General features: G+C 36.7%; 1 protein-coding gene across 3 annotated transcripts in view; it reads left to right on the plus strand.

Moving 5' to 3' along the window:
- Window positions 1-3,870, plus strand: part of wnt7bb (wingless-type MMTV integration site family, member 7Bb) — a 70,136-nt gene extending 66,266 nt beyond the window's left edge. For all 3 annotated transcript variants that reach the window (XM_006633811.3, XM_069192041.1, XM_006633810.3), the window contains exon 4: window positions 2,209-3,870. In XM_006633811.3, the coding sequence (XP_006633874.1) occupies window positions 2,209-2,688 (480 nt within the window). In that variant the 3' untranslated portion in view covers window positions 2,689-3,870. The remainder of the gene's footprint in view (window positions 1-2,208) is intronic.
- The last annotated feature ends 7,907 nt before the right edge of the window (window positions 3,871-11,777 follow it).

Genomic DNA, 11,777 nt, shown 5'->3' on the forward strand with positions numbered 1-11,777 from the left:
ATGTGAATATTTGATGGATATCTACAAACTATGTCACAGATTTATTTATAGTTTAGATATAATGAAATACATTTATGGTTATTTAAGATGTATTTATTTTTCAGGATGAGTGATTTGGCCTCTAGGAAGGTAGGGAAAATTACAGACCTGAATTTGACCAATAAGCATGTATTTGTTACTGTGTATGACATAAAGCTGGCATAAATATCTTTTCGGGAATCTCAAATATTTTGAATATGGTTTTTTGTCCACTTCACAGAAAATAGTTAAACTGTTAGGCTACCATATATTAATATTGGAAATTCATTGCTGAGTGATAGCCTTAAAAAAAAGTGCTTACAACTGTTTTTTTAATCTTTTTTAGTCAGTCTTTGCTTTAATTGTATTTCATTTTTTTCAGTTTTTGGATCTGAGATGTGCTATCTAAAAGTAATCACTTCAGCTCAAGAACTCATTTTCAATCTGTTCTTGCACGACAATCAATCAAATACCCTTTTTGCAAAAGTTATGCAGAGCTGCATTATAATTCAACTTAAAATCCCAGGTCTGAGATATTCAATTAAAATACATCAGGCAGGACTCAAAACTTCCAACAAATAATAGCTACTTATTTTTGTGTTGTACATGATACGCTGTTTTCAGAATAGGATAGTAAAGAACCAAGTGTTCCTGAGATTCAGAAGACATAAAGCTACATTCAAGAAAAAAACATTTTCAAGGAAATTAAATCAATTTAACAGCCATTGCAAATAGCATCTCATCAATGCATAATAAGCAAAAACAAAATAAAGTATTTTAAACCTTACACCATTACTTTTGCTTATATCATGCAATTAATCTGTAAGATTCTCTTTGTATAAGGTTTAAAGTATTAATACTGCTATTTATTCAATAGTTTGCAATCCCCAGTCCCATTGCCTAGTATACAAAGTAAAATTCCATGCTTGAAATTAAGTCACATTTTCGTTTCAGTACATCTTGAATCAAATCATAGTTAATGCATTAACACGTATTGTTAAATCAACTGCAAATATCCAAATCAATTGAGAGACATCTGCAATTCTGTTGAAGATATCCTGATATGTTTTAGAGATTTCTAGACCTCTTTTAATTCACTTTCAATTACAATTTCAGATAACTTTAAGAAATTTCAGAAAACTTTAAGCCATTTTAAAATATTATAATACAATCTCCTATTCATTTTAAGACGTCTCAAATTCCCTTTGAAATATCCTGAAATAACCTCCCATGCAAATGCCTGGCATTTGATCTAATAAGGAATTACTTGGAGATGGCTGTTTATTTTAGGATATCTACATTTCAGATTTATTTGGAGATTAATCCAAAATCCTGCTTCTTCATTTTAAGATGAATTTCGCCTTAAAATGAGTCCTATATAATGAGATATCCCAATATATTTTAGGAATAAAGATATTTAGGAATGATTTAGAGATAGCTCTAAAGATATTGTGAAAACCAATGCACAGTGTAGGTGATAATTTGGCTACTTCTATGAAATCTGTGGAAGTTAACATTTCAATCACCTGAACCATTTTCTAACTAAATAAGGACACACTCTTTATTATAATGGTATCCCTGCTGAGTTATGATCCTAAAAGCATGAAGCAATAGAAAGAAATATGACCATAGAAAAGTTGGACAATAGCCCATCCATCCATCTTGTTACTGGGTCATCCAGTACAGGGTCATGGCGGAGACAGAGCCTCTCTCAGCAAGCAATGAGCACATGGGGAGACACACCGTAGACGGGATGCCAATCCATCGCAGGGCACACATACACACAGAAGCACCCCCACACCAGGCCTACTTTTTTCCAGAATCCAATTAACCCACCAGCATGACTTTGGACTATGGGAGGAACACCCAGAGGAACCCCCACCCCCAACACACACACACACACACACACACACACACAGGGAGAACGTGCAAACACCACACAGATAGCACCCTAGGTTCAGAACTGAACCCAGGGCTCCAGTGTTATGAGGCAGCAATGCTAACCACCTTGCCAACCCGTGAACAATTGATTTTTTTCACGAAAATCCCCAAGACCTTTTCGATTTGTTTCCAGAGCGCTCATATGCTAGCCAGGCCTTCTTAAAGAACCCCCACTCTGGACGCCTAACCACTACGCCACCCTGTGGCCCTCACACAGCAGTCTTGTCTGATGCCTCTCTGCTCTTGCAGATCCTGGAGGAGAGGATGAAGCTGGAGTGCAAGTGCCACGGCGTCTCGGGATCCTGCACCACCAAGACGTGCTGGATGACCCTCCCCAAGTTCCGGGAGATCGGCTACATCCTGAAGGAGAAGTACAACGAGGCCGTGCACGTGGAGGTCGTGCGGGCCAGCCGCCTCCGCCAGCCCACCTTCCTGAAGGTGAAGAAGACACAGAGCTACCGCAAGCCCATGGAAACGGACCTGGTGTACATCGAGCGGTCGCCCAACTACTGCGAGGAGGACACCGCCACCGGCAGCGCGGGCACCCAGGGGAGGCTGTGCAACCGCACCTCCCTGCACACGGATGGCTGCGACCTGATGTGTTGCGGCCGGGGCTACAACACGCACCAGTATACCAAAGTGTCCAAGTGCAGCTGCAAATTCCAGTGGTGCTGCTTCGTCAAGTGTAACACGTGCAGCACGAGGACGGAGGTCTTTACTTGCAAATGAGGGCGGGGAGAGGACTGTGGGAGTTGATTGGCCGGTGGGAGGGGGGGGGCAAGGGGCTGAGGGGGGGGGGAGAGAACAACAAAGCGAAAACAGAAGAAAAAAAAGCACCGACTCTGGAGCGACTAAGAGAAAACGACGCTGAGTGGAACAGAACATTTCATCTGTTTGTGGCAACATTTTGCACATTCATCTATTTACAGAAAAAAAAGTCAAATAAGGCTGCGGTAGTCCAGTTCAAGAATGACGTATTTTATGCACTGATGTGTCCAAACCGACTTTAATTAAGGATGTAGGATACAGGTAGTGCTTGATGGGAAGCGTACAGTGCGCTTTGGTATTTGTAGTTCTTTACCCAGGTGGGAAAGGAAACAGGAAGTGACTCCAACTCCCAGGAAGTAAAGCAACTTGACGATGACTCCATATTTTATAGCGCAACTAACTGTAATGATTCCCTAATGTTATGCTCAATCTTCTAGTCTAACAAATGTCCTTAAGGTTTGTTGGGGAGAGAAAAAATTGACTTAAATGCACAAACTGGAACCTTTTCTGAGCTATGTCGAAGTGAAGAACGCTGCGTTAGTTTAGTGCCTCTGGAAGCACTGAAGGCTGAAATTTGTCTGAATGGGAAATAGTCTATAAGCCTTCTGCCTTGAACTGGAGAATGGCAAAATGTTAGTTGTCCAGTCACACTGGAACCGTTTGTTTGAACACTGAAAATAAATTGTTTATTTATGTTATAGTATCTTTAAGCAAAGCACTAACGGGTAGAAATGTCTTATTTTGTACTAAGTGTAAAAAAAAAGAAAAAAAAATCTTTTTAGAAACTCTTGACTGAAGGTGCATCTTTTGGAAACCCCAACATTTTCATTACTACTGATTTAAAAAAAAAATATTCACAAGCAGAAAGAAATGTAAATGACAGAAACAAAACAGCTAAATGTAAGCTAATGAGTTTTAATACCATTTTGAGGGAGCAGTTGTTAAGAATCACACAGGCAAAAGCAATTTTGCCTGGTGTCACTCTATGGTTTCAAACACTGTCAGAAATAAGAAAACGCCTATTTTCCTGCCTTTCATTAAATGTTAAATCAGCATGTTGTTGGATGTCTTGCGGAGTGCTGCACTGATTGATTTATTTTTATTTTTATTCAGCTCCAGCACAAATGAAATAAATCTAAATTTCTGCAATTCACTGAGGTTGAAAATGCATGCCAGTCAGAAATTAGGTTCCATACATTTGCCATTCTTGTTTTTCACAGAATTTGCCCAATTCTGAATTGGACTGCTTCCAGTCCGATTGGCCGTTTCTGCAAATCTGGCATTCCGTCACTGGCTGTTGTGTTATTGCTTTTGCTCCTAGAATCCTGCTTGCTTTTGCCTTCTTTCCTGTTTTCCAGACTACAGGTAGACCTGGGTGACTTGACAAAGACATTTCTCATCAAAAGAAAACTTAAGGTGTTACCATACTGTTTGTGGTCCCTACCTAAGACTTACAATACATTACTCAGATTAAAACTGGATTACGCCTGTGCTAATGCATAAAAAACATGCATCTCTTGTACTTCAACCAGTGTCTGAAGTCAAATTTAAAAAGAATATACTGTATATGGTACTGTATACATACACATAACATGCTGGAATTTTGGCTCTTGATCTAAATTAAATGTAAAACATGAACAGATCGTGGCTATTACAAAATTACTTAACCGTTCACCTAATTTAGAACTTTAATTTGTCGAAATGAGTAGGGTTCACACAGGACGTTCTAATGTAACTTGTAATACAACTGATCCTAGGCACCAAGCACAAAAGGGAAGACACAAACATATCAGTATCTGGAAGTGTAGCTTTGTGTATTGTGCAGGGCCCAAATATCTGGATATTTACACCATGTGCAGGGAATTGGGAAACTCGACAGTTCTGTTTCTCCAAAAGGCACTCATGTGTGTGACAAGGGGTTTTGCATGTATTTAGTTTCAACTGTAACAAACTAATGTAATTTTCAGGGATCACAAAACCCTAAATCATGCTGTTTCCATGAATTCCAGAAATGGGAATTTGAGAATTTAACATCAATGAAGTTAATGTATAAGGAATCAAATATATATGTGACTACATTTTACATTTAATTAAATATTATATTAATTTTATATTTATATTATATTTACAACCAAACTAATGTCAGTAAACAAGTGACAATAAACAATTCATGTTCATTTTGATCAAAGATGTTTTCGTTCAAGACTGAGCAAGAATATCGTTGTTTTGGCCAGAGTATAGATTCGACAAAGGACCACCACATAAAGCACAGGTTTAGGAAATTCAGTTTTCTGTGGTCAAACAAATTTATTCGGTGGCTTGAAATTTTGTTCCTCTAGATCGACACTGCTTATAACATTATAATGCTAAGACTAGCAGCTAGAAATGATAGACGATACTTGTTATAAATGAAAACAGATGTGCTCTCATCAGACAAATGAAGTTCACTATAAAGTAACTGTATCATAGTAGGGGTAGAAACAGAGTTTCTGAATTGCCAGAGTGCAGAATTGCACCCAAATATTTCTGTCATGAGGCTTTTAAATCTGTGTCATTCCGATACTGTATATCCCTTAGAGCTGCCTCACAAAATCCAGGACACCGTACTGAAAAACGAACATGGTACAATCAGAATCAAAATCCCAGAGTAGGTCTATAGATAGTGCTTGCTGACTTGGAAACTTTAAGGATTTTACTCAATTGAATAACAGACTTACATTATACAGAATATACATATGGTGTAAATAGAATAGAATATTGTCTTTTCAAGTTCAGTACATGGCCCCTCGTTGTGAAGTACAACATATTTCATTATTCTGATTACAACTAACAAACCAAAATAATTGCAATAGGTCTACTTGCTGCAACTAATAGAAAATTCACCAGAGTATATTCAAAGGGAACTGCAGGCACAATTTCACAGATCAGTTATTAAATCCTGGTAATAAAATAAATTCACTGAAGTAACACAAAAAATTTTTTTACAAATTTCAAACTGAGCACACAATCGTGAACTTCGTGAAAGTCGCTATGTTGTCGCAAATTCAAGTTCCCATGACGTACGAACGAACTACGCTAAGTACTGTACAGGTTGTGCAGCAGATATTTTACTGCAGAAAGTTTCCGACGTGTTCAGCATGCAGAGTTCATAAGTAAGTTCCATTAATAGGCAAAACCGTCTCGAAGTCAAGAGCCACATTTCTATTGCATTAAAAGACATTTATTCACAAGCCTGCTTCACCTCACCGGACGTTTTGTTGCCTCATTCTGAATCGCAGAATGTGGCGCTGCGCGTACTTGGAAATTTTCATTTATTTTCTGATGTAAATTAGAGGATTTATGAGTTACTGTGTACATTGTACTTTTATTGTAGTTTGAAATGCACTCAGCAATGCTGATTCTTTCTAACCCTGAAATATAAAAATAGCATTGCAGCTCCCCTTTAATCCAAAGACTGGGTTCAGACAACCTGGACACCATAAAACAGAGTCTGCTCAGAGTCTGAAAGCAATAATTACTATATCTAGGTTAAACTGGTTTTGACCTGCTACATCCTGACAATAAAATAGTCAAAAGTTTAAAACAAGGAAGAATAATCAGCATCACTATCAATATTTGTTTTTCTTTTTTAAATATGTCTTATTAATAACTTCACCTTCAGTAATGAGAATACTGATCAGACTAAGCTCAGCTGTTCAGTTAGAATTTAACCTGGAGGATCCATGGAAATTAGGGCTATACACTACTATAATAAAAGTAAAGAATAAATAATAAATTTAAATTTAGGCAAAGGTGATGCAGTTCTTTTTCAAGTAGTCAAGATTCTTATGATCACAAAATTGTAATGGTAGATTACAAAAGGCAGTTTTTTTTTTCAATTATGGCCACTGAAAGTAAGCAATTTAAAGATGTGGTTTCACTACTGAGTTTTGTTAAACTGATAATTACAATACATAATTAAAAATGAAATTTAAGCAAAAATGTAGCTCTCAGTACATTGGATGAGATTGCTCAGTTTTGGAGCATATTGAATACTCTATTATGCATTGTTTGGAAACCCTAACGTTCCAAGTACAGTACAGTATTTTTGGAGCCTGATGACTATCTTACTCATCTATACAGACTACTACAATGGTTGTGCATTCACAAACATTAAGGAACAATCTCATCAAGCTATCTGAAAAAAAAAAAACTTCAATTACTGCTTAATTGTAAGCTAGTTTGTGCATTTACAGATCATCTCTGTGGTGTCAAAGCTGCTAAATCTTTATACTCTACTTTAAACAAAACACTTTTTATTGAAAGCCCACCTCACTAAAACAAAACGAAACCTGTCTTTCTTGACTGCCTGTTACTTTAAAAAGATGTCCATTTTCATTCTAGTTTGAGGCAGGCTAATCTTGCTATGTTGATAGTAGAAAAACAAATTCCTTGAAACAAATATTCAAGATACTGTATGTGGACACTTTTTTTTAACTTTGATACCCCCTTCTTTGCTCTTTCACTTCAATCCCCTCTTAATTGTTGCACTAGTCCCCTGTTTAACATGTTTCACCTGTTGATCGTTTGTTTGGCAATTAACAACTATCCTGGCTCTGGTGTTTTCAGAAGGAAACTTGAGCCAAAATGACTGTCAAATATGAAAGCCTCCCAAACTCCAGGGCTCAAAGGTATAGGTTTTCTATTCCACAAAATACACTCCAGTATGTTCTCTACTTATATAGTAAAGAAGGGAAACACAATCTCACCAAATATACCACAAAACCAAGATACCACAGTAAAATGGTTAAAGATCTTGAACAGCCTTACTAGAGGTTGTTATTGACGTTGCAGTCCAGGGTCCCTTCAAAAAATAAAAGGCACCTGACATGAGTTGAAAATTGTAAAGGTGTGACAGAGGGAAATAGCCCACACAGACCAGAAAAATATTCTCAAGGCCCTTTAGGCTGTGAACGGGGTCTCACTGATTGCCCATGGGTATACAACAGTTGGTAGAAGCCAGCGGAAAAAATGTAAAGCATTTGAAATCATGCTATTATTTTTTTTGACAGAACAATGACCTAGTTCAAGTAAAGCCAAAAGTCATTTGTGGATTTTGGTGTCAACAGTGTGTGATGAAAAGTATAGCAAACCAAACAGCTTTTGAGTCCACTTAGTGAAAACATTCTAAAACAGGTCTAGCGTCAATAAGCACCACCAGACACGATCTCTTCAACAGAAACTAGGCTGAATAGGTGGAAGAAAAAGCAAGCTTTTGCAGTAGAAACCAAGTATTCACTCCCTGCATTTTGGAACAGAGTCATTTTTTTTTTCAATTAATGCACACTTTCCTCTTTGAAAGTTTACGTGAGATCATACTGATGTAGGAGTTGCTCACCTGTTCAGTAAAGGAATTTCAATTGATGAAAAACATCTCCTTTGAAAAAGAAATGCATTTTCACTTGGGTCAGCAAGAGCCAGCCTGTTGGTTGTTCTATGGAGCCAGCCTAGCAATTGTGACTATATATATATAATATATATATTATATAATATAACAATAAATATAATATAATTTTTGAACTTCAAGATGTTAGAGTTAGATTACCAAGTATTAAGCATTGTATTAGCCATAAAGTTATTGCGAAGATATCTACAACCAGCCCACAAAACATTCAAACAGTGTAAGTGCTGTGCTAATTTCAGCCAATGTCAATGTTTAGAATTAAGCAGGACATTTTTCTTTGACACCACGATCCCTGGCAGGCAATGAACACAATCCCCCGAAACTTGTGGAAAGCCAGCTGAAGTCAGACTGTAATACGCATTGAATATCATAGTGCTAGGAGAAAAAAAAACGTAACTCTCAAACATACTATAGTTTGTTGAAGAAGAAAATGTGCAAAATGCGTAAGATTATGTTTTAGATCAGAGCCTTTGGGGGGGGATATTTATATACCAATACATTCCTATGTATGCATTTAAGCATGACAAAAACAACTGTGCTATCCCATTGGTCAGGAAAGCCTTATAAAAACAAACAGGATGGGCAGGGTACTCTGATCTGTTGATATTGTTTTACTACTCAGTTAGGAGGGTAGATTTGTTTTTCTTTGGTCTATATCTACAGCAACATCTCCGATTTGCAGGACAACTGCTCTGTCTTTGGGTTCCCTGAATAAAGTCAAACTGTCAATCCCTGTAGGTTTTCATCACGCTAGTCTTTTTATTGCCTTCAATTTTCTAATGTCAAACAGAGGGAAACATCTGTCTCTTGTTTCCCTGAAGCATTACAAGTGCTCATATACAGTACACACTTCTTTCCCTGTGTCAAACCTCCCTGGACCATTTTAGAGATAATGATTATCTCTGCTTCAGATGCAGATAACTACTGTATATACAGTAAATCAGGTTGATGGCATGGTAATCTATTAATCTTTAAACTGGATTTTTCAGAATAATTAAATATCTCCTGCATCCATTTCAGCCAGCTTGTATATGGGATAGATTTAACGCAAAGCTGTTAAAAGATTTCAGTCACCCAATATGGCATTTTTATGCAACTGAAGAGCACAGATTATTAAATAAATCAATTTTCATAGATACGATGAATATATATGATATACATCAATAATCTGCTGATCAACTTTGAAATTGTAAGGGGAATTCAATTCCAAGTTTATAGTTTTCATCATTATGATTGGCATAATAGTACAGTACATAGTATGTGGTGGTAGCTAATAGCTGTAAATTAGCTCAAAATGAAAAAAAAAACATCTCACAGTTAAAACTGATGATAAATTAGACATGCTCTACCAAAAATCAGGCTTTCAAGGATAATTCATGGTATTAAGTTATTAATTATGCTGTCAAAGTGGTTCAGTCAAGTTATAACCAACATTTTAGCCCTTTGTTTACTTTCAAGAGACAGCCTTTCATGGCTTTATTAAGAAAGAGTACTTGCAAGACTAATTATTCCAGAATTTAAAAACTGAATCTTAAGAATCCACCTCAAAGAGCTGTAAAAAAATGTTGAATTTAAGAAAGACAGTATCTTGGAGGAGAGTGTTGATTACAGCTTCCAGCTTTTTTCTACAGTGTCGATGTTCCGATGGGACTTTACAGTGGAAGCATATACAAAGGAACAAGTAAAGGTTTATTCCATGCTGAGAAGAGAAGAAACACAACGTTTCGACTGTGGAGCCTTCTTCAGGTGTGATTTAGCATATACGGATGGACTATTGGGTGAAACTAAAGAGAACTATGAAACTTTGTTCATTTACTAGTAAATTCAATTAAACCTCAATTAAATAATTGTTAAAACCTGGACAATATGTTTGGAACCATAATTGTATTGACGAGAGATCAAGTTTATGTGGCTGTTTGAACATTTCTATTTGATGAAATATTGTTTAATATTTATGGCGTACTTGCTACTTTGTGCATTTTTCTTCCTTAATTTTCAGAAGGCTTGACTTCCAATAGGTTAGATCTCGTAATGCCAGATCAACTCTCTCACCAATGAGCTGTCTTAGCACTCATGCAACAGACAGGGTCGCTCAGTCAGGAATGACCAATTAGTACAATTCCACTAAAAAACAATTAAATCAAAGTTTTTTTAAAGTTAAACTCCAAAGTTATGCTTTTCATCATTATGATTTGAATAATGGTACACTATGTAGCGGCAGCCAATAACTGTACATTAGCTCAGAATGAGAAGATTAGCATCATCAGATGAAGAAGGCCCAACAGCTGGAAGACAGTGTTTCTTTTCTTCTCTTTTCAGCGTGGAATTAACTTTTACCTGTTCCTTCGGAGTTTCCTGATGCAGCTCCCTTCTTGAAGTATATACTGTATGTCTGTATACTGCAGTCTACATAGCTTGTGTTTCCCACGCACAGTTGTTAATTTCATATCAATTTATGGTAAGTAACAGGCCAAATACACCCCCCAGTGCAAATGACCTGTGGCAAATGGGAATGGACTCGGGACTCCTTTTGTGTTTTACGTCTTTCCTTTTTTATTTTGGTCTGGACTGGCTAAGCATGAATTGGAGTGATCTGGGTCACTGAAACTGAAATGAATCAGCATGTATAGAGAACAGTTGTGGAATTGGGAATCATACAGAGAGCAAACAGTATTGAATAAGGCCATTTTTTCATGTTGGGATCCATGTATTAGGTACTGTATGCATAAAGAGTTGCTTAATAACGACTAACCCACAGTACCAGACCCAAACATTTTCCAAACTGAAATAGTTTCTTGCACATTGAAATTTACTTCGGTGCTGAACACTGCAGTGAGGAAGTAAGTGAAAAAAAATGACGCTTTGTTAAATTGACTATCATATTAGGATGTTCAGGCACATTTTTTTGTAACTCCAAAAGAGACTTCTTGGCTACTCAAAACATTTACAGTAAGTAACACCTGATCCTTAATTGACACCGTAGCTTTTTACAAGTGGCTCCTGTAAAGTATTGCCAATACTAATCAAATACATAAAACCAGTTGTTGTTCATTCTATTGATCAAAATGCTCTCGCAGTAAATAAAAAAATATTTATTGCACACTCCATTAATAAAAGGTCCTTTCGGTCATCAAAACATCATTTACAAATTTAAAATGACAAGTAGGAGAAAAAGTAATTACTGTGTGCATGTTTCTGAAATATTGTTGGCATTTACAGTTACTGTCTTTTTTCATTTATTAGCCATTTTTAAAAAGCTTGGGGTTCTGGTAACTTTTTAAATGTTAAATGGAAGGGAGAGAGCCTAAAAATGAAAAAGTGGATGAAAAAATAAGAAAAATCTCACAAAGAAAATGAATTGCCCCGATATATACAGTACAGTATATATACAGTTGACCGAAAAAGGAATATTTCACATCAGACTGAAACATATTTTGTTTTCAGCTCAAACTTCAGCTTGATTGTTTTGTAGTACAAACTAGCCTTTCAGCTTTATGGATGAGAACAGAAGATGCAGGAAAGATGAGAAACATCTGTCAATGAGGCAAGTAGATCTGATTGGTAAAAGTGATGGATTGACTTCTACCACACTTTAAATTGGTAGCTC

This window comes from Lepisosteus oculatus, chromosome 7 (genome assembly GCF_040954835.1).
Source record: "Lepisosteus oculatus isolate fLepOcu1 chromosome 7, fLepOcu1.hap2, whole genome shotgun sequence".
NCBI lineage: Eukaryota > Metazoa > Chordata > Actinopteri > Semionotiformes > Lepisosteidae > Lepisosteus > Lepisosteus oculatus.